The sequence below is a fragment of the Setaria italica genome, chromosome VI (assembly GCF_000263155.2).
Source record: "Setaria italica strain Yugu1 chromosome VI, Setaria_italica_v2.0, whole genome shotgun sequence".
Lineage (NCBI taxonomy): Eukaryota > Viridiplantae > Streptophyta > Magnoliopsida > Poales > Poaceae > Setaria > Setaria italica.
This window is the reverse complement of record NC_028455.1, coordinates 1,905,640-1,927,774: the sequence shown is the minus strand read 5'-3', so window position 1 is coordinate 1,927,774 and position 22,135 is coordinate 1,905,640. Positions and strand designations below refer to the sequence as shown.

At 46.9% G+C, this 22,135-nt stretch overlaps 4 protein-coding genes and 1 pseudogene across 5 annotated transcripts; 3 read left to right on the top strand and 2 right to left on the bottom strand.

Annotated features, from left to right (window-relative positions):
- The first annotated feature begins 1,651 nt into the window (after nt 1-1,651).
- On the top strand, nt 1,652-3,418 carry LOC101784359 (probable cinnamyl alcohol dehydrogenase 3). Its single transcript, XM_022827570.1, has 4 exons — nt 1,652-1,716; nt 1,819-1,932; nt 2,072-2,819; nt 2,920-3,418. Exons 1-3 carry the CDS (start codon nt 1,652-1,654, stop codon nt 2,811-2,813), a joined length of 921 nt encoding a protein of 306 aa, XP_022683305.1. The 3' UTR covers nt 2,814-2,819; nt 2,920-3,418.
- An 838-nt stretch (nt 3,419-4,256) lies between these two features.
- LOC101783952 (GTP-binding protein ERG) lies at nt 4,257-8,877 on the top strand. Its single transcript, XM_004972530.3, has 9 exons — nt 4,257-4,899; nt 5,598-5,687; nt 6,123-6,268; nt 6,355-6,513; nt 6,593-6,659; nt 7,409-7,516; nt 7,661-7,800; nt 7,970-8,076; nt 8,275-8,877. The coding sequence occupies exons 1-8, from the start codon at nt 4,396-4,398 to the stop codon at nt 8,067-8,069; spliced, it is 1,314 nt and encodes a 437-aa protein (XP_004972587.1). The 5' UTR covers nt 4,257-4,395; the 3' UTR covers nt 8,070-8,076; nt 8,275-8,877.
- A 1,769-nt stretch (nt 8,878-10,646) lies between these two features.
- LOC101783270 (SKP1-like protein 21) lies at nt 10,647-15,338 on the bottom strand. Of its 2 annotated transcripts, XM_004972528.2 has the most exons (9): nt 15,205-15,338; nt 13,550-13,830; nt 13,209-13,433; nt 12,924-13,115; nt 12,643-12,753; nt 12,465-12,540; nt 11,618-11,718; nt 11,371-11,528; nt 10,647-11,097 (listed from the first exon to the last, which is right to left on the bottom strand). In XM_004972528.2, exons 2-9 carry the CDS (start codon nt 13,583-13,585, stop codon nt 10,995-10,997), a joined length of 1,002 nt encoding a protein of 333 aa, XP_004972585.1. In that variant the 5' UTR covers nt 13,586-13,830; nt 15,205-15,338; the 3' UTR covers nt 10,647-10,994. The 2 variants fall into 2 exon arrangements, with proteins under 2 accessions (XP_004972585.1, XP_022683341.1); XM_022827606.1 differs by lacking the exon at nt 15,205-15,338 and having other exon boundaries at nt 13,550-13,849.
- A 1,337-nt stretch (nt 15,339-16,675) lies between these two features.
- Nucleotides 16,676-17,511, bottom strand: LOC101771144 (annotated as a pseudogene).
- A 1,452-nt stretch (nt 17,512-18,963) lies between these two features.
- Nucleotides 18,964-21,818, top strand: LOC101782867. The gene is made up of 2 exons (XM_004972527.2): nt 18,964-19,068; nt 19,445-21,818. Exon 2 carries the CDS (start codon nt 19,470-19,472, stop codon nt 21,579-21,581), a length of 2,112 nt encoding a protein of 703 aa, XP_004972584.1. The 5' UTR covers nt 18,964-19,068; nt 19,445-19,469; the 3' UTR covers nt 21,582-21,818.
- Nucleotides 21,819-22,135: the final 317 nt, after the last annotated feature.

The window sequence follows — 22,135 nt, the reverse complement described above, 5'->3', positions numbered from 1 at the left end:
CCATCTCAAATTAGTAATTACTATTCGTTTTGACTCTTCTAGATACATGACTTTTACTATGTGTCTAGATAATAGTAATTTGGTATGGGGTACTAGATAAATAATAAGATATGCATTTTAATTTTGTATTGAAAGAATCCAAAAAAAATTAATTATTGAAAGACTAGGTGGTAGAGATGAATCTAGAAGACTTTTCCTTGCGCCTGTCGTCGTACAGGACACAAGATAATCTCAATCTTTGTGAAAGGACGAGGAATTGGCGTGCTCGAGTGTCCTGCGCGTTGGTTAGCTAGCTTGTCGCGTCGCGAGCTAACATTAATTGATGATCTTTTGGGTCAAGTTTTCCTGATGGAGTGTCGAGCCATTGGTGGCTGCCGTCGCTACCATCTAATTGTAGCATTTGTACGACGTTAATCGTCGACGTTCATCCTCCCGGCCTCTCCGGCGGACCTGCACCCAGCGCAACCTGTATTGCGCAGCTGACGACGGCCGGCCGGTGGATATGGCTCCCACGGTACATGTGGCGGCGGAGTCGTCGGAGCAGGCGACGAAGGTGGTCGGGCTGGCGGCGTTCGACGCGTCCGGCCAACTCTCCCCGCTCGCCATCAACCGGAGGTACTCCCTCCGTTCCAAATTATAGGTCGTTTTGACTTTATTAGATTCATAAATTTTGTTATGCACTTAGATATACCCTATGTCTAGATGCATAATAATATTTATGCATCTAGAAAAGTCAAAACGACCTATAATTTGGAACGGAGGGAGTATGTACCAGGCATGCACGCCTGTTGGAAGGAAGAATGGTACTCCTTTCATTTCAAATTATAAATCATTCTAAACTTTATATTAAGTAATCATTTATAATATTAACCAAATTTAGTAGAACACCTACAATATCAAATAAATACACTGAAAGTTTATTTCATTACCTAGTGAAACAAACTTGATGTTGTAAATATTTATGTATTTTTCTTTAAGCCCAGTTAAAAGATAAAGGAGTTTGAGTTAAGACAGAGTAAAAAATGATATAATTTAGGATGGAGAAAGTGATACGCAAGCACTGTTAGTTCGGCAAAATCACTTGCCGTAAGAACAATGAGACCTCCCCAGTAGGCAGATGAGAATAGACGTAGATGCTCATGGATAATTAAAGACTTAAAGAGACACACTCAATTATTAATTACATATACATACTTTTGTTATGAACGTTTTCAATAGATTGAACCGATAATGCTGAGATCGACAAAGTCACCACGAGTATTAGCCGTCGACAAACACATCGCTACCACTGTAAGAGTAATAAGAAAAAAAATATATTCATGCTGAGTCGAAAGCTTGATTTCCACGTGAATTGGTTCCACCATAGGGAACTAACCTAACTCGCATGCAATAGATATAGCACAATAGATGACACATGCTCTCTCCGTTTCCCAATACAAAATTTTGTAATATCCGTGTATAGTTTTCTCATTGAAATGGATCTTTCATGTGATCTGGTTTCTTCCTTTATCACGAATCACGAATGTAGTTCAGCTGATAAGATTTCTAATGGTGGAACTCGGGTTCGAGTTCTCAACTTGACACCAATATTCGTATTTTTTAAAAATTTATTTTAGGATTTAAAACTGTAGGCGACGTGCCCTTCGACAACATGGGGCCAGTAGTGACTTCACGAATCTCACAAATCCGCCGGATTTCATGTGTGCTCACCATCTTGTGAGCAAGGTATGGTAGCGAAAATGAAAGCTCATTGTATGGGATAATTAAGAAAGCGACTGGAATTCTTTATATGCATGTTAAATCATTTGTTATATGCAGGAGGACCGGAGACGATGATGTGGCGATCAAGGTTCTGTATTGTGGGATCTGCCACTCTGATCTGCATACCATCAAGAACGAGTGGAAGGACACCATCTACCCCTGCGTCCCAGGGTACCTAGCGCATATGCACGCCTCATCTTCTTCCTTATCGATCTCATCATATGGTTGTCTGCACGATGCCACTCCATGGAAGTCAGAACACAAATATTAAATGATCTCGTGCCTCATGCATCGTCCCGACGCAACGCAGGCACGAGATCGCCGGAGCGGTCACCGAGGTGGGCGCGAGCGTGACAAGGTTCAAGGCCGGCGACCGCGTCGGCGTGGGCTGCATGGTGAACTCGTGCCAGTCCTGCGACCGCTGCGCCGGGGGCTTCGAGAACCTCTGCCCGGGCATCGTCTGGACCTACAACTCCGTCGACCTCGACGGCACCGTCACCTACGGCGGCTACTCGAGCAACGTGGTGGTCCACGAGCGGTTCGTGGTCAGGTTCCCTGATGCCATGCCGCTGGACCAGGGCGCGCCGCTGCTGTGCGCGGGCATCACCGTGTACAGCCCCATGCGGCGCCACGGGCTCGACGCGCCGGGGAAGCACGTCGGCGTGGCGGGGCTGGGAGGGCTGGGCCACGTCGCCGTGAAGCTCGCCAGGGCGTTCGGGGCCAGGGTGACGGTGGTCAGCTCGTCGCCGGCGAAGAGGCGGGAGGCGCTGGACCGGCTCGGCGCCGACGCGTTCGTCCTCAGCAGCGACGCCTACGAGATGAAGGTCATATATTCATCGATCTTCTCAGATCAAACACAAGCTCGCGGATCATTCATAGGATCCTATATATGCGATGGAGTTGGTGTTGTTCATGCAGGCTGCGGCGGGCACCATGGACGGCATCATCAACACGGTGTCCGCGAACATTCCACTGACCCCGCTGTTGGGATTGCTGAAGCCCAACGGCAAGATGGTGCTGGTCGGCATGCCCGAGAAGCCCCTTTGATCTGATTCTCGGCAAGATGCTTATAACACTAGTCCTTTAGATCCATTAATCAAAGAGAGGTCGGCGGATTTGTTGTCCCATGCGTGTAATTAAGCGTATTCGTGCGTGCAGAGAACAAGGCACTGGTCGGGAGCTCCATCGGCGGCATGAGGGAGACGGAGGAGATGATGGAGCTGGCGGCGAGGCACGGCGTGGCGGCGGACGTGGAGGTGATCGGCGCGGACTACGTGAACGAGGCCATGGAGCGCCTCGCCAGGGCCGACGTCAGGTACCGCTTCGTCATCGACATCGGCAACACCCTCAGGGACAACGCCGAGTGACACTGTGCCTCCTGTTACATCGATCGGCCGGCCGGCGACCGTCGCCGTCGCCTTGTGCTGCTGCTTCGCAGTGATATTCCGGCAAAGTGGACAACTATGTGGGTATGCACATGTGCTGGTCTTCAGAAAAGTTATAGTACTCGAAAATACAGAAGCATAAGTTTCACCCGAAACCGAGACCCAGATGAAACTAAATGTCTGAGCAGTGTTCAGTTCATTGTTCGTTCAGGACAATAGGGTCTCGGTGCATGTGTGCTAAAATTCTGGAATAAATGCAACCATTGCCAGAATTCGTTCTCTGGATTTCAACTGAATCATGATAAAATTTGATGCAGGAGAAGGATCAGCACAAGTCCCTGCTACCTTAGCAGCAGAACATAACCAACTGAAAACGCGATCAGAGTTGTTTCGGTCATGCTGCAAAATAGTTATCATCCCCCTGATGCCGCTGGATCCTGTAGGATTGTGCGTTATAAGCACTGTTCAAACTTGTAATGTTTTTTTAACGAATTACTAGGAGAGCTAATGATTATATTAAAAAAATAACGTAGTATAATAATTGGAGAGGTCGATCTAAAAACAACAAGCTAACAAAACGCCAAAGCTGAAATCCACCAAATTTTATCACTTTATCAGGATTTAGCAGCTGAACATAACGAACTGATTCGAAAAGAAAAGGAAAGAACATAACGAACTGAAACGCGCAGAGAGTTATTTCCAGCCTTGTTTGTTTGATGCTAATTAGGAGTATTAAACATAGGTTAATTAAAAAACTAATTGCACATATGGAGTCTAATTCGCGAGACGAATCTATTAAGTCTAATTAGTCTATGATTTGACAATGTAGTGGTACAATAACCATTTGCTAATGATAAATTAACTAGGCTTAATAGATTCGTCTCGCGAATTAGTACATGATTTTGCAATTAGTTTTATAATTAACTCATATTTAATCCTTCTAATTAGTATCCGAACATCTGATATAACACTGCTAAAGTTTAGCGGCTAGGATCCAACCGTTCCCTCAGTCACGCTGACGAGCTCCCAACGACACACAAAATGCCTCCTGCCTGTCAGTCCGTTCTAAAAACAGAAGGCCTCCTCTCAGAAAATGGCCCAAAGGCCCACTTGTTGTTCCTCCCACCTCCACTTTTCCTCAAAATACCCCTTCCCTTAAACCCTCCGCCCCCACCGTCCTGCCGCCGCCGCCGTAACCGCCGTCTTCTCCTCCGCCGCCGTAACCGCCGTCTTCTCCTCCGCCGCAGCCATGCGCCGCTTCCTCCAGGTCCTCCGCCCGCTCCAAACCCTATCCCTCACCCCGGCACCCACCATCCCCACCCCGCTCCGCCTCCTCTCCTCCAGCTCCTCGGCGGCCGCGTCCTCGGACTCCGACTCCACCCCCGCCCCCGCCCCGCCCCCCGCCGCCGATGCCGACTTCGACAGCGCCGAGTACGACCTCCCGACCCCGGGCCCCGCGCCCTCGCGGAAGATCAACAACCCCGTCTCCGCGCTGCGGAAGCTCCGGTTCGACCCCTCCCTCCGCGCGCGCGCCGACGAGGTGCTCTTCGGGGAGCGGATGGGCGGGGCGGTCGTGGTCGAGGAGGACGAGGAGCGGTCGCGGGACGTCGCGCTCGCGCTGCTCGACGCCGCAATGGAGCCGCCCGACGAGGACGAGGACGCCGGGGAGGTCAGGGAGGAGGACCAGATGTCGCTCTCCGTCGGCATCGTTGGCGCGCCCAACGCCGGCAAGTCCTCGCTCACCAATACCGTGGTACGAACGGCTTTCGGAAGACACCTTTTTGTTTCACAAGTGCTTCAAGAGAAATTGTGATGCAGAGTAGGAGATGGAAATGTTTAGTTGTACTAATACCAATGTATAAACGACTTTCAAAGGACTTCTATTTTGTTTCACAAGAGATTGAAGAGAAATTGTGATGCAGGATGTTAGATGGAAATGTTTAGTTGTAGTAAATCACCTCTAACGCTAGCTTCATCATTGGCAAAGGACATTAGGTAGTTTCGTAACTTTCGGCTCATTTCAGCTAGGCATGGGTCATCGATTTTGCAATGCTTCTGTTGGTGTGGATGTAAGCTAATGATTGTTTGATAGTTTTGGTTCTAGATTTCCAGTCCAAAATGCCTTTAATCTCTACTGGTTATTCCCCAGAGTTTCACCGGTACCATTTCTGCTGTTATGTGTTTGCACAGTTTGCCACCCACTATCATTTGTGCCTTCGGCTCTTCATTCCTGCAGAATTATATGTATATGAATTCTATTAATTTCTGCATTTTAAACTTGTACTGTTTCACCAACCAGGCAACCAGTAATAATGGATGGTTTAGTTGAGGCTTGTAATGCTTCTCATGTAATTGCCTTTTATGATACATATTAGATATAATTCAAGTCCAGCAAAGTCATTAGCTGATTGAATTGACGTCTTATGTTATGTTCATCTTCTTATCTATCAGGTTGGGACAAAAGTAGCTGCAGTTTCTCGCAAGACAAATACTACAACTCATGAAATTTTGGGAGTGCTGACTAAAGGGAACACACAGATAGTATGTCCTTTTACCAAGTTTCTATTGTGCTGCATCCTATTAAAAATGAAACCACAACATTAACTTTTGAATTTAGCATATATGATTTTCTTTGAATCTTTTTTACATAACTAGGGTGTTTTGTGTTTGCAATTAACTGGATTTTGGATGTGTAGTCTCTCATGATATATGGAGTAGTTGTATTTTATTTGTGCTGTGCAAGATATTAATTGTGGTAACAAATCCTTTCATATCAGATAGTGCAAGTGTGTCTTCATGGCTTGATCGGTCTCTATTTAATTCTATGAGTTAACAAAATTCTAGGCTGAATCATGTGTTATTGATTAATCTGTCATAGAACCATTACCCATATAAGTAAGAACCTGCTGCTAATACGTATATATATCAGTACTACTGTACAAATGTCTTCTATTCAGCTGATAAAATTCTCTGCAGTGCTTTTTTGACACCCCAGGGCTCATGTTAGGGCACCATGGATTTCCTTATAGGGATGTTACAGTTCGTGTGGAGAGTGCCTGGAGCTCAATTAACCTCTATGATGTACTAATAGTCATGTTTGATGTCAGTAGGCATCTTAATATGTAAGTGTTCATCACATTTTTTTATTTATATTTTATGTAGATCTCATGGTAAGTGCACCTCTAAACTATGTATTCATCCAATGCAGGCCTGATTCACGTGTTATAAAGTTAATCAAACGTTTGGGTACAGAGGTAAACCCAAACCAGAGGCGTATATTATGCATGAATAAGGTTGACCTGGTGGAAGACAAAAAGGACCTCCTTAAAGTTGCAAAAGAATTTGAAGATCTTCCTGGATATGAAAGGTTCATTGGTATTCTGTACGGGCTTACCTTGTGTTCTTACCATTTCACTTGGCTTACTGTACTTTCCTGGAAATGCTAGGTACTTCATGGTGTCTGGACTAAAAGGCAAGGGAGTGAAAGACCTTGTGCAGTATTTGATGGAACAGGTATTTTCACCTATACCTACGCTTCATCTGCCTTACCTTTCTAAATCCTGAAGATGTAGAACTTCATGAGTTAAATGCTGGGATCTTCCTCTGTTGTTTCTACAAGTCAAGGTTTGATTTGGTATGATTTCCAAATCCGAGTTTTGACTGTTAGTTCTTTTATGATATATTTTGAGAACTGGAATGTTGTTATCATATGAAGACATGAAGTGTTCAAATACGAATATTATCATTCCAGGCGTGTATGGCAGTATTTCACTAAACACGAATAAGGATGCAATAAGGATCTGAACTTGTCAGTCTTTAGTATCATTGTGCTGGTGTTTTGATGTGCACTACAAAACCATGGTGTAGTTGATTATTCTGCGAGATGTTAATGAGGTAGCTATACATGAGTAGGCATGTTTCAGTCCATAAGTCTGATCCTGGACAATTATAGTAGCTGTAAATAAGTAATTCTCATTCTCTCTCTGTTTGGCAGTTGAAAATTAGGCTCGTATCAATATTCTCTATTTGATGTACTTAGTGTTCACCTTTTAATGTAGCATCTTATCTACTTGTTTACTTAGATTGACCTTCTGTTTGAAGTTTAAAAGGTTTACTGCATGCATCCATTGTAATATTTTTTACTGGAAAGAGTAATTTACTATTATTGCCCTTTGAAAAAGAATTTCCGTGTTTGTTTACTAATTATTCAATGCTATCCATCATTATGTGTTCGTCTATTTATGTATATATTCTTTGTATAGGCTGTAAGAAGACCATGGGATGAAGAACCAACTGTAATGACTGAAGAAGTAATGAAAACCATATCTTTGGAGGTTGTGCGGGAGAAGATGCTGCATCACATCCACCAAGTAATTCCTTTACATTCGAACTGGAATCCTGTTACTCTTAAATTCGGATGGAACCTGTTTGCCAATGAATGACCTTCTGCAGGAATTCTAGCATGAAATTTTAATTGAAAAGGAATTTATTTTCTCGTGTCTGCCCTTTTGCAGGAAATTCCCTATGTAATTGAGCATCGTTTGATGGACTGGAAGGAGCTCAAAGATGGTTCTCTTAGGGTGGAGCAGCACTTCATTACACCAAAGCAAAGCCAACGTCAGATTCTTGTTGGGAAAAACGGTTCAAAGATTGGGTAAGTCATTCGGTCCTCATATGGAAAACTAGCTCCTATGTTAGAATGCCTGGTAGTGTATTTTGGTGAGAAGAGCTTTGTCAATTAACATGTCCAATAAGATACATTATTATTCATGCATATTATTGGTACTACTGTGTTCTCACCATTGAATTCGGACATATTTCAGGAGAATTGGTATTGAGGCCAACGAAGAATTGAGGTCCATATTCAAGAAAAATGTCCATCTAATTCTCCAAGTTAGAGTTGCGAAAAGGAGAAGTGCTTGAACAAAATGTGAGTGTATTTCACACTGCATTGACTCCATTACAGTACTTTGTTTCTTCAGCCTATCTACAGCATTGCTGGAAATGCTTCAAAATTCCTAAATGATGGTTTCCTTTTTATAAGAATTTGTCCAAGCTCTTTTGACTCTAATCTCCTGAGCATTGATTGAGTAATTTGTCTGAAGGACTAATGTATGATTTTGTGCAGTTCCAAGGCCTGTATAGACTGATGCTGATCTGAAAACTACAGTGCAATGCTGGCTTGAATGCAATTGTATAAATTTTATTAGTCAGCTGGAGCTTGTATAAACTGGATCCGTCGACTACTTTGGTAGAATTTCTGCTCCAATGAGGGCACAAAAGTATGCCCCAACATGCAGGTTATGAGCTATGATTATGATGACGATAATCTAGCTCAGCAACATTTTGGATGATGTGGTGGATACAGAAAAATGGCCTGCAAAGTGGCAAAGCTGCAGCGCACGCAGCAGCAAATGTTGTGTTTGTGATATAGATACGTCTGTACCAGACTACTGATTGACATTTTAGTTTCTTTCAAGGTTCAAAGAGCTGCACCCTAACTTTGTATTCTTGGTAGATGCTTGACACACTCTTGTAATAATCTGAGACCATGTTGGTCGTCTACAGAACATTATCGAAGACAGAATCTGCTATTTCTACACTGCCTATCATTTTTGTAACCGTAGAAGTTTGCAAGGGATTTCTGTTTGGCTTAACGCCAATGTTATCATCTTATCATGATGCTTCGCTGTATCATTACCACCTGCTCGTGCAAGGAAAATTTACCATTTGCCGCCCTCTCCACTGAGTGTGATGATTTGCCTTCCCCCAGAATGATTTGTCAAGATCTTCCCGTCATTTTATGAATTCCTGCATTCTTTTGCTTCAACTGAAAGGCTTGTTTCATTGTATGCAGTGACCTGATCCTAATCAGCAATAACCATATATCCATGTGCATTTTCTAATGTGCAAGCATCGGCTAATCGTGTTACGACTCTAGCCCTTAATGTCTTTCCGTTCCCAGCAAACAAGACAATTTTGTTGGACTACGCTACGACCAACTGTGGTTCCATCTCAACTGGGCATTGACGATAGACCCAGCTGCCTGTGGATGGTCTTTATCCCCTGGTTGTTCCCTGCAAGCTTTTCTGCCATTTTTTTTCCCGTGCTTTCTTGGAATTGCGGGGAATCAAATGCTATCTTCATGTGTCACTTCATGCAAATTTCTGCCTTTCTTGGCAAAGACTCCTAGCTAGTTCTAGGCTTTCAATGATGAAAAAGTGTATACTTCAGCAATTGGACATCTCATTGTTATCATGCGTGTAGAGAGAAAATTAGCCTGAGAAGCAATCTGACTTTAAGGGTATGTTTGGATGGGGTGGAGGGATGAGACGGGACAAGAACCTCTTCTTTTCACTTGTGTTTGGTTGCGTTTGGTTGGAAGACAGGGACCGAGTCAACCCCACCCTTAGCGGTATATTCGGTCATACGCGGGACGGATCGGTACCTTCAAATTGGCCGCACCGATCCGTGCCTCGCGGACGGCGTTCTTCCGTCCCGCGCCCATCTCCTCCTCGCGCCATCCGTTGTTCTCGCTCCCAAGGTCCGCCGTCACGCCCCTCCGGCCCTGCACCTCACCGGCGGGTGCGATGCCCCTTCTGGCCTCACCTCGGGCGCGCACGAGGTTGGAGGCGGCGACGAGCAAACGGTGCGACTCGGTCCTCCAGGGGCTGCGGCGGCGCAGATCCACGGTGCTCGAGCCAGGCGAGGCTGGAGGCGCAGCGGCCGCCGGGGAAGGCTCCTCCGCCGACGGCCCCTCCTAACCTCTCACGGGCGCGCACGCGAGGCTGGGCAACGGGAGGAGGACCAGGTCGAGGCGGCAGGTGGCGGAGCAGATCGGGGGCGGGCGCCGGCACACCGCGGGAGAGGGCTCGTCCGCCGGCAGGTTCCTCTTGGCGCGCGCGAAGCGGAGCAGGCCGAGGCGGCGGGGGGCTTGCATAAGAACTGTGAAGTTTCAACCCTGGGCTTGTAGAAGTTTCAAGTCTGGAAATGGAGATGGCATGGGCGAGTCCTGTTATTGTTCATAAAAAGAAAGCAGCAATTCTTCTCTTGCTCTTTATTTCTCCACTGCGCCATCCAAATTTGCATTCAAACAAATCTGTAGTCAGTCCAAGCATCCACAATGTTGAAGAACTCACATCAGTCGCAGTTGCTCTTTTAGGCCACACCTTTTCCTTGCTCAACTTGACCATTTCTTACATGGAAAATATTTCCCAAAACGGCAACAAGCACTGAAGAAGAAAGCCATATGGGGGCACAATGCTACAGCAGACGGATGGGTTACATACTTGACCACTTCTGGTCACATGTAATGAATATCTCTATTACATTGTGTTCATGTATGCTATATGTACATGTACATGTGGGAAATGAACAAAGAGAAATTATCACAAATCGAGGTCATCAGTACTAATCCAGGACTAAAACGAAACTAAAGCACTCTTACAGGCAACTAGGAGACTGATGGTACAAAACAAACGGAAGCAATCTACCCAACAATTTCCGCCAACTTCCAAGACGACATTTTTTTTCCCTTGTATTTATTCATAAAGATGAGTCCTGTCAAAATTAATGAACATACATAGGTTCAAAACTTCTGGTTTTACACTCACAAGTCACTCCACCATTTTTTCCTTTTTTGGGTAACACAAGTTGGACACTACTTCTTGATGAAAAACAGGGTACATACAAGTCACAGAACAAACTATTGCTGCTCGCAATGTTGTCCTGTGTTTCTGTCAAACAAAACTCCTCCCTGCCTAAGGTTTTCCACCACTCTAACAGCAAAAAACCTCATCAAGAAAATTCTACACGGAAAAACTAACAGAGAATCTCTGCTAGAACCATTTACCACCTGGCACCAACATGAGACTCCATCCGTTGGTCCTGGCCCAAAAGCACTCTTTCGGGCCAAACTAAGTTCAACTTCATCGCAAAGTCCGCCACTTCTCTGCATGTCAAGAACAAGACTTGTTATTTCAGAACAGGGCACAGTTTCATGCGTGCCAACAGTAAATGGTTTAATAGCGTCCTAAACACAGCCTGAATCAAATGATGGGCAGCAGTGTATGACAGAATTCATCAATTTACAGTCCAGAAATCAGTTCATAGTTCTTGACTGTTTCGGGGGTCAACAACATGCTTTTCAATTGAGAAACAGACTGATGGCATAAAAAGAAGCCTACATGCATGCACCCATACATAAGAAATCTCATGTTCTCACCTATCAATCTCTTCCCTCATTGCAGGATCAAGTCCATCATCAAGGTCAGCATCGTCAAAGGGGTACTCGATATCATCTTGCAAATCTTGACTTTGGCAAGGAAGCTCAGAAATATTACCACTATCTGCTTTGCGCGGAACCACACAGCCAGCTCCCTCCTTAACTCCCAAAAAAAATTATGTAAGAAACACACCATTCTATATAAAGTTACACCCCCGAGAAAAAATAACAAAACTGTAGCTCTAACCTTATTTACAGGTTCAGAGTTCGCTCTTGCGGGATTCTTAGCTTGATCTTTCCTTCTTTTATTCTTTTTTTTACTTTTAGCAGCTTTCCCGCCCCTAGAACCTGTGAAATGGTTACATGAAACCTAAGAATTTTTTAACAAAAAACAAAGAACTATGAGTTCTTGTACTGTGTGCTTTTGCAGGCTTGTGGACATTAGGGTAACAGACTATCAATCTTACAACAGAATAAAATATAACAAGTGAAAAAAGGGGCAATAATAACTTCATATGGACACATCAGAAGGTGGAGAAAAAAACTTAACAAAACTAATCACATGCTAATGCTGTGCCTTGTTCAAATTTTCCTTTCATATAAGCAACCAGTCTACCAATAAATATTGTATTAAATTCGATGGAGAAAACAACACCATATAAGCAACCAGCCTACAAAAGCACATGACAACAGAATAATATTTTGTTATTTTTAACCCACAATCAATCATATACATCCACTTTAATACAGTCTGAGTGCCAAAATACTGCTACGAAGTTCATGCATGGTAGCTAAATGTGTTCGGTCCTGTAGAACAATTTTGTTGTTTTATTACTGCTCAATATTAACCAGCACAAAATTTAATGGCCAAATGGTGAACAGACTAAATTCTCATAAATAGAGTGCATTTTTTTTTTGCCAAATGACACTCAGATATTTGTATTTTTCTCTAGAGAAACCAAAATAACTGATAATTGCTGGACATTACAAAAATGTTTATATTCATTGCAGTGAGCAGGACACCAAATGGTGTAGTGTAAACTACACATACTTAACTATGGCAAAATTCTTAAATATTCAATATAATTACTAACCTCCATCACCATTTATGAAACAGAGTAATTCATCCAAAGATCTCTCATCTTTTTGCTCTTCCTGCGTTTGAACATCCTGAAATAAAGCGAACCTCAGACACTAACGTAAAGCTAGATCACAGCCAGGTCAAAGAGGGAAATATTATTGAACACAATGCATAGATTCAACCATAAATACCTTTAGTTTCTGGCGTTCCTGGAGTTCTTTCCGCTTCTTTGCATACAACCGGTTCAATAAACGAATTGTAGGATCATCATTTATATTTTTTAGCGGCTCCAATTTTTCTTCCTGAGTAGCAATAAGTTTAGAATGTGTCAATATCTCAAATGAAAAGGTCCGCTTTATCCCTCTGCTCTTGTGACAATGTCTGGTTTTTGAGCTCCAGAGGTGCGAATCATACTCACTCAGGGAGATCAAATGAACTTTTTCGTATCTGACAGTACAAATGGTACTCTTACCTCTGTCAAGTCATCTGGTAAATGGAAAATATCTCGAACTTCATCAGGTGTCTTTCCTCCGATGATTCGAGCAAGAGCTCCACAAGTAAGATCAACTAGTGGCCTCAACTGTAGGCCAAGGGCTGCAGAAGCCAACTTGCAGAGTTTTTCTGTGTCTATCCGGACAAACTTTTCATCAAATGACTTGCGCTCCTGTAAATTAAGGAATACCCTACTAAGATATATTGGAGAAAATATAGACTCAAAAAAGCAAAATCTTCTAGTAAATTATAAACTGTTGCAAACCTTGTTTGAGCGCCCAGGGACCTGATGGAACCGACAATAGTCAAGAATCAAACTCAAGCTAGCCGGATTAACTCTTTCCGGGAGGACAATAGCATGATTTTTAGATGATCCCGTCCCATTTTTCACTATTTCCCGACATATCATAGGGCAGAACATCGCAACTTCCTCCTCCACTTGCTGTATGGAACCATCAAAGCACTGAAGCCATATATATGTCTTCAAAGCCTGTTAGAGTTCACCAATAAACTCGGATTAGGCCCAAATCATGCAATCAATATAAGCATGCAACTTTTATCAGCAAACAAAAAGGTCACAATTAAGAAGTGCATAAGGGAGCATACCTCTGGTTTTATTACTGCTAACTCGCTCTCTGACATGATTGCCCAATGCCAGAAAAATAATGATGCTAATAGAACCAGATACAGGGGAAAATTTACAAAGAAATCCTTTCAAGGTATACAACCGCCACTGGGCTCTCCAACATCCAGCAACTAGCTGAGAAACCTTTATCCTATAGAACAAATCTTGGTACTCCTTTTTTCCCCTTCAGATTGGAGGATAACTTTATTTGCCTTCAGATCAAACAATGAGGCATGAAGTTTAGCTTCAACCTTTGATTAACCTGAGAATATGGCCAAGATGCATGAGTAAAGGAAGCTTTTGCCTACATGGGATGAATAGTCACAGTAAAACAAAAGACCACATCAGAGCAAAAAAATCAGAAGAAATCCGACATGAGAAACCAATTTTGGTAGACATTCAATGCCCAAACCATTTCTACTGAAGTTGTGAGTAAATCAAAATTGCAAGATATTAGATTAAGACAATGCCAGTAACAAGAATATAAAAGAAAGAACTAATCTTTATGACAAAATTAATCTGAATGCGAAGGCAATTGTTTCACTGATTCAAAGAAGTACTAATATTTAATTTATGAGCTAAGTACCAAATAAGGGAGAGAAGCAACCGTTGCACTCAGGGGCAAAGCTACGTAGGGCCAAGGTGGTGCAGATACACCCACATCATAGAGCAATCGTACTTGCCAACAGCTCATTTTGACCATTTATGACCCAATCCCCCGACCCCCGCACCCCTTCTTTACTGCGAAGGCATGTTCCCAGCATCACATCCGACAGCCCAGTCAGCCATGTTGCTCCACCCGACATCTATGTGCATAAAATGCAGAATGCGCCATGTGCATTTCCGTTACTTCTGAGCCAGGCCAGTGCCATGTGTCATCCTATGTTTCTATTTAAGTATAAGAACGTATAGAAATAGTTGTCTTATTGGAAGTGTTACGTGTGCACAGGAGCGGGTGCAGGTGTCCGATTCAGCAACTTTTTCAGGGACACGCCATAAACCGCATGGAATTCGAAACGGTTGTCGGAATCCGACATGGGTGTCCGAGTAACGCTTCTTGCCGGCATCCGACATGGTGTCCAAGTAACGCTTCTTGTCAGCATCCGTGATTTTGGAAAAGTTCATATTGCCGAATACGTATTGGAACATCCATATCACCTAATAGGACAAAATCGAAGTGGCGCACGCCTCTGGTTTCAGCTCTAGCTTCGCCCCTGGTTGCACTGTATCATGACAGATGATCCCGAACAAAAATGGAATTCGACCAGCAAAATGGGCAAAACAGCAATCAAAACAGGACAGGGCACAAGGGATATAAATCATGCCCCCCGGATCGCCGCAAATCTCTCCGCAAGGCGACGGTGAGTTCCGGCAACCAAGATTCCGGAACCATGGCAACCCCCGGGGCGCGGCCCCTCGCACCAATCCGCATCCAGCCCGAATGGACAAACAAAAACAGTAGGAGAAAAACGCCCACCCGCACGGAATCACAACCCCGGGGCAGCGAAATGGGGGGCTAAACCCTAACCAGAAATCGGCGCCGCGGGGGGGTTGCGAGGCCATTTCTGACCAATCCGAGGACGGCGTGGGAGGCGCGCGCGAGGAGGAAGTGATTGGGCGCGGAGGGGGGCCGTACCTGCGGCGGGCGGAAGGGGCGGGGACGAGGAATCTCCGAGGGAGACGAAGCGGCGGCGCGGCGGCGGCGGCGAGGATAGAAACGAAAAGGCTTCGGTCGGCAATGGCTTGACATGACGTGCTGTTGGGTCCAACCAATCGTAACGGTGCCACGGGCCTGCTGTGGGCCTGCGCGGCATGTGCTGTCAGGCGCGGCCGAGCGAGCCGCGCGCGCGCGAGCTGGCCTACAACGTTTGGGCCGCAATTTTGGCATGGATGATGGGCCGCGGATTGATGAATTTAAACATTGTATCTTTATTTACGAGTACTAACAAAATACCCGTGCTCGTTGCTACGGGTTTTGCACTCGAAACAATAGTAATAGTTTCGTTGTACACACAAACATTTTTCTTGGTTTTGCGCGGTTTCTTATATCACTTTTTTAGTTTTGGACATACGCTGCAGTGAAATTAAACCCTATTATTAAATAAACTATAAAATAAATGATTTTTAGAAGATGAACCCATGCTATTTCCATACACAATAGATGAGCACGTGCTTGTGAGAAATTGAAACTAATATATTGAGTCAAGGAGAAAGAAGTGGTTCAAACTCATCACCTGCGCCCTACTCTCCACGCCTATCCTGGAGGCCTGGACACGCTGCGCCTGCCTACATGCCGACAACAATGGTTCACCAGTGTACTTGGTACTGGAGCAGGATGGACAATGCAAGTGACGTTAAAACAAAGTAAGAAGTAAGAAGTAGAAAACTCAATCAATTAAGAATCGCATGGTGTATTGGTAATTTTGTCAAGCACCTAGCATGCATCAGAGAGCAGGCGTTGAGGAGTCTTCCTAAGAAGACGGTGCTGAGTCATCTCGGTCTGGCCATGTTGTTCGTGTAGATGGTAGATTGATGCCCGGTGGTGACTGCTCGACGCTGACACCCAACAACGATGACAATTACATAGGACCCTGACACCCAATGCACGACGGCAATTGCTTCGCGTGGGCTCCCATGGTCCGCGGCCTCGGGTGGTCTGGTCCTCCGCCGAGGCAAAGCCGCATGGCCGGATATGCTCCAGCGAAGGATCTAGCAGTCCCGTGGCTGCCGCCACGGGAGAGCTTTGCGAACAGCCTTCGCGGGCGGCGACGGCAGCGTCGGAGTCTTAACGGATGACACGACGGGATCCATGGTCCGTATCATCAGTGGAGCTCGAGGAGCAGACAAACCAAACAATCACCATCGGCAATCACCATGGGCGAGAGGAGGGAGCTATAGGCACAGAGGCCGTTGCTCGTTCTCGCCTGGATGCCATTAGTAAGCTCGTCCATGGCGTGGAAACTCAGCTCAGAAATCGCATCGATCCCTTCGCTTCCCTGCATTGTTTGTTCCATAGGCACCGAGCCACCAACTCTTCACAAAGCAAGCAAACTCCACGTCATGGGATCGAGAATTTCAAAACAGATAGCCCAGACATATGGCATAGGAGATTAGCATTGAATGATCAATAAGAATGAACTATCGACTTCATCCATGTTTCATTTTCATGGACACTGTATGAAGAACTCCCGGCATCTTCGGCTAGTCCATCTTCAGGTGGTAAATGCCGGGAAAAGGAAAATACTGGAAAAGTGGATGAAAAAATGTACCAAATCATACTCTCCACTAAGAGCTGCACGGTTACAACAAATCTGAACGGAATTATACTACAAGCACAGCGTGGCTGCGTGGAACAGCGTCCATATTCAATCTAAAGAATTGGACCGAACAGATCAAACAAAAACAAGCAAATCGTGGGAGCTCGCGAGATCGATCGATCACAGCATGGGGAGCATCATCTGGAGCAGGGGAGCCTGCTGGGACCGCCGCTGCTGCGCCTTGAACTTCTTGATGGCCGCCTTGAGCACCCGCCTCCAGCCCTCCTGAACCCGCCCAACCAACCAGTGGAAACGCCGTGATGCTTGCGAAGATTTTAGCAAAGCTTAATGAAGGCGGGATCAAAGGCAGGTGGCTACTACCTTCTTAGGGGAAGGCGCCGCCGGCAGAAGTCGAGCCTGGCCCTGCCCGTCTCGTGAAGCTCGAGGAAGGACCCGTCGCGCCGCAGCCGCCAGCGCCGCCACCTGGATTTCCCGCCGGCGCCGGAGTCCTTGAGCCTGCAGCCGCCAGCCCTCACCCTGCGCTTCGGGTTGGCGATGAGGAAGTCCGTCGAGGAGGTGGCAGCCTCGGCCTCGGCGCCGCCGGCATGGGAGGCTGGAGCCGGCGAACCGCGCGGGACCTTGTTGAGCGGGGACAAGATGCCGCTCTGGGAGTAGTCGAAGTCACACCCAAGCCGCCTCGGCCGCGGCCGGGCGGGGCGGCCGTGGCGGGGGGGCGGGGCGGCGCGGGCGAGTCCGGGGAGAAGCTTTTTCCCATATAACCCCCTCCCTTCCCTCTTTTTCCACCTGAGGCCTCCTCTCTTCAAGATATGGACTGCGGGTTGATTCTAGGAAAGTTGAGAGGATTTTTTGCAAAATAACCATGACGGTTGGAAGAAACAATACTAGTAGAATTGCCCGTGCGTTTCTACGGGTCTTTACCCTCTCTAAAATAATTATCTTCTTATTTCCCATTCATGTTTTATAGTATAACCTCCTCGGCTCCCGCATCGCCCACCGCCGCCGGCCTCCGCCCCTCCGCCGCTTGCCGCCCACTACCTCCGCCCCACCACCGCCACTGGCCTCCGCCTCGCCTCCGCTTCGCTCCGCCCGCCCGTCCTCCGCTCCGAAGTGCACCGCTGCCCGCCCTCACCCCGCTGCCGCTCTTCACTGCCAGTGAGGGGCGAGCAGAGGGGGAAGGGAAGAGGAGGGGCAGCAGGGGGAAGGGGAGGAGCGGCGACGCCCGTGCCGGAGCCCGCTCGCCCTCCGCTCCCCCGCATGTCGCCACCCGCCCTCACCCCACTGCCGCTCCTCACTGCTAGTGAGGGGCGAGCTGAGGGGGGAAGGGGAGGGGTAGTGGCTCGCCTGGGAGAGGAGAAGGAGAGATAGAGAAGGAAGAGGATAAGGAGAGGAGGAGGAGAGAAAGAGAAGGAAGAGGACAAGGTGCCTGGGTATAGGAGGGGGAGAGAAAGATAAGGAGGAGGGGGGCGTGGGTTGTCCGGGGACAAAAGGCTCCCCTTTAGTTCTGGTTGGTTGTTTTGTCCCGGTTGGAAATTCCAACCGGGACAAAAGACCTCCCTTTATCCCAGTTGAAATTCCAATGGGACAAAAGGGTTGTGCCCCGTTGCGATATTTCTAGCCATTTTAACCGGGACTAGAGACCCCCTCTAGCCCCGGTTGGTGTGTTTACAATCGGGACTAAAGCTTTCCCCCCGCGGTGGTCTTCGGGGGCACATTTTTTATCCGGAACTAAAGCTACTTTTGTCACGGGTCCAATATTAATTGGGACAAAAGATGTTGGATGGAAAGTTAGTTCTCTACTAGTGCCATATCCTATATAACACTGAACAAATTAATACAATCGTTTGTTATAACTGCTGCCTCTTTTGTTCCGTTATAACACACGGAACGTGTACTATATCACAACAAGGAAGCGAATGCGAATCGCTTGCTTTTTACCGTACCTTTGCTTGTGACGGGCGCATGAACGAAGTGGAATATCGAATATGTGGTGGCACACACGGAACGAAACGTACGCGATTCCAGTGAGTTTTCAGAAGCCAAGTCTCGCATCAACTCACTACCTATATATATGTTTCTTTTTTCTGCGTGGGATATTATACACATGTTGACGACTCTTTGATCCTCACGGCATCGCCCATGAATAGTAGTTCATTTTAAACAAATCATAACTAGCGAGGCAACCGGTCCATTCCGTTCAAGTGATAGGTCTGTATATATACAAGGTACGTACATGGTATGTACAACAACTTTTGCACTCTTCTTACCATGTGGGATTAATCAAGAATGTCATTTTAAGAATTATCAGCATCAGGGTCCATTTCTATTTTTTTTTTCATTCATACACTTTGAAAATCATGTGAGCCCTTTTCCAAATTTCAGCGCTATTCATCCATGTCTTGAATAGTCTCGACTCTTTGGCAGTAATTCACCAATGCCGCACGCAAGATATGATTTTGTTTTATGTTCTTCCTAGAGTTTGGCAACCTCAATTTGTAGTTTTAATTTTATACGAGAACTAATATATCCAAACAAGGAGTAAGTATATGTTGTTATTGTCAGGCTGTGTATTTATCGAGCTTGTCTGTGTATCCCTTTCAGAACGAAGAAGAGCACGCGTTAAGATATGGCAGCAGTAGTAGATGTGGTGCATCTCTACTGGAAGGACTGGGGACTCCACGTGCTGGTGCTGTTCAGTTTCACGTTGCAGTTGACGCTCCTCCTACTGGCGGAGTTCCGGCGACGATTCGACTCCGGCGTGCTGAGGGCCTTCATTTGGTCGGCGTACATTCTGGCTGACTCGATAGCGATTTACACCATCGGGCATCTGTCGGCGACGAGCCAGGCGGCTGAGCACCAAGCGATGGCGCTCTGGGCACCATTGCTGCTGGTGCACCTTGGTGGGCAGGACAACATCACGGCCTATGCCATGGAGGACAACCGGCTGTGGCTGCGCCACCTGCAGACGCTTGCCGTGCAGGCCACTGGAGCTGCTTACGTCCTGTATGTGTCCTTGCAGGAACCTGCTGGCGACGGCCGACATCGTCCTTTGCTCCGGCGTGCTGCCATCCTCCTTTTCGTGGTTGGCGTTGTCAAGTACGGGGAGAGAGTGTTGGCGCTCATGCGCGCCAATAGTAACCCATCTGGCAAGAGCTACCGATCAATTGCTATTGGAATGTCCCACCCATGTGTTGTCATAAATCAGTTTATGCCAAGTACGACGGACACGGAAGCCTTGTTGCAGGTAGCTCACGGCATGCTTGATGTTGCCAAGGATTTGATCAAGGCTCCGCTACCATGGGTGGTTGTGCCCTCCAAACCCGACAAGTTCAGAGGGGACGTGCTGTGCAGGGTGGCCGAGATGCAGCTGTCCTTGATGCACGACGTCTTGTACAGCAAGGCGGAGGTGATCCACACATGGTATGGTTTATGCGTCCGTGTCTTCTCCTGGGTGGCCACAGCCTGTGCATTGTTCTTGTTTCATCTGCATCTAGTTGGTAGCAGCAGCAGGAGTAGTAGTAGTAGGAAAGATACTATAGTCACCTACGTCTTGTTAGCTGGGGCCGTCGTCCTGGAGACCGTGTCAGGGCTGAGAATCATGCTCTCGACCTGGACATGGCATTTCTTGTGGAATAGCTTCTTGCTTGATGATGCATTCGCAGCTCTCCGCCGGTGCATCCACGCCGCCGACTACCTTCCCAGGACCTGGTCAGGCTCCATAGGACAGCACAACCTGTTCCAGGTGTGCTCCTCCACCGCGGCGAGGCCGATCGTCACCAAGGTTGCGGAATGGATGGGAGTGGAGGCCTGGTGGAACACCTTTGCCTACTCCCACTCCGCTCGCGTATCACCTCCCATCAAGGGCCTACTGGTGGAACAAGTGTTGGAGAGCGTGCAGATCCCCAAGGACAGCCCGAGCCACATCCGCAATTCCAGGGGCCGAGCAGCTCTACAGCGCTGGGCATCGGCCCACCGCGACGAGGGGCCATCGTCCCGCGCGCGCGCCGCGGCCGTGCCGGCGTGGAAAGGCTGGTTGTTCCTCCAAACCCAGGACGATGATGAGCAGCTTGGATACTGGGGAAGAAAACTCTTGCTAGAGAGCGTTGTTGACCTGGAATTTGTGGAGAGCATTCTTGTGTGGCACATCGCCACCGATGCCTACCTTTGCTGGTACCGGCGCCAGCAAGAAACACAACAAGGTCGGAAGGAGGAGGATAATGATCTTGCCAGGGCCGTCCAAGAGCTCTCAAACTACATGTTGTTCCTCCTCGCCGCACGCCCCTACATGTTGCCCCCTCCTGCTAGTCGCACCGGCTATGCCAGTGCGTGCTTGAACCTCATCCGGTCTGCAGCCGGGTCTTCATACATTGCCTCAGCCGACGATCTGGTCCGTGTGGTGGCCCTCGAACCTCCGGACAGATCACGAGATTTCGATCGGAATGTGCAGGTACAAGACGGGGTGGAGAATTCTTCGGTGAAAAAAGGATCCGACATCTGCAGTTGCCTGATCGACGAGGAGTTAAAAGCCGCACCCGCGGCCGCCGGGATGATGCTCAAGCTGATCGCGCAGGTGTGGTTGGAGATGCTATGCTACGCAGGCGCCCATTGCAGCGCGCATTCTCATGCCATGCAGCTTAGCAACGGCAGCGAGCTCGTCACCCTGGCCGCCCTTCTGGTGCGATACTGTGAAAGAGGCAACATGCTGCCTTCCGGGCATTCAACCTCTAGTACCGTCTGAATAATACATGTCTCGATTGAGCTATATATACCGCATTGCATCGTGTGCCTCCCTCCCTCCTCATCTAATTTGTAGCGTGTGTATAGCAAGTTTACTTGAGGCGGGCCAAGACTTGATGTTTTCTGTAAGTAGTAATATGTATATCTTTACAGGCCTTTCCTACCGTTTTTCTTTTGAAATCACTCGTGGAGAACTTTTTAGTACTCCAGTAATAAATAAAGTAACATTTAGTACCGATTAGTAACATGTACTAAAACTAAGTGGAGCATTAGTCTCGTATGGTAATACCGATGAGTACTTTGCTTTTGCTTGACAAAATGTGTCATCGTGCTTCAAGCGTTTCTCGAGTGGCACAGTACCAGCCACACAACCTCAACGGAAGAAGATAGGAGCTGTATGGGTTTGGATAGTTCCAGAGCACCACGTGGTTCACAGCTCGACTGGGTCCACTTTCTTGGCATCGAATACAATTATTGCTGATACTCTTGTTGAGACACAACTTCTAGTGCTAAAGCTTTCACACCGTATCTTCCTACTGAATGAAAATCGCGAAC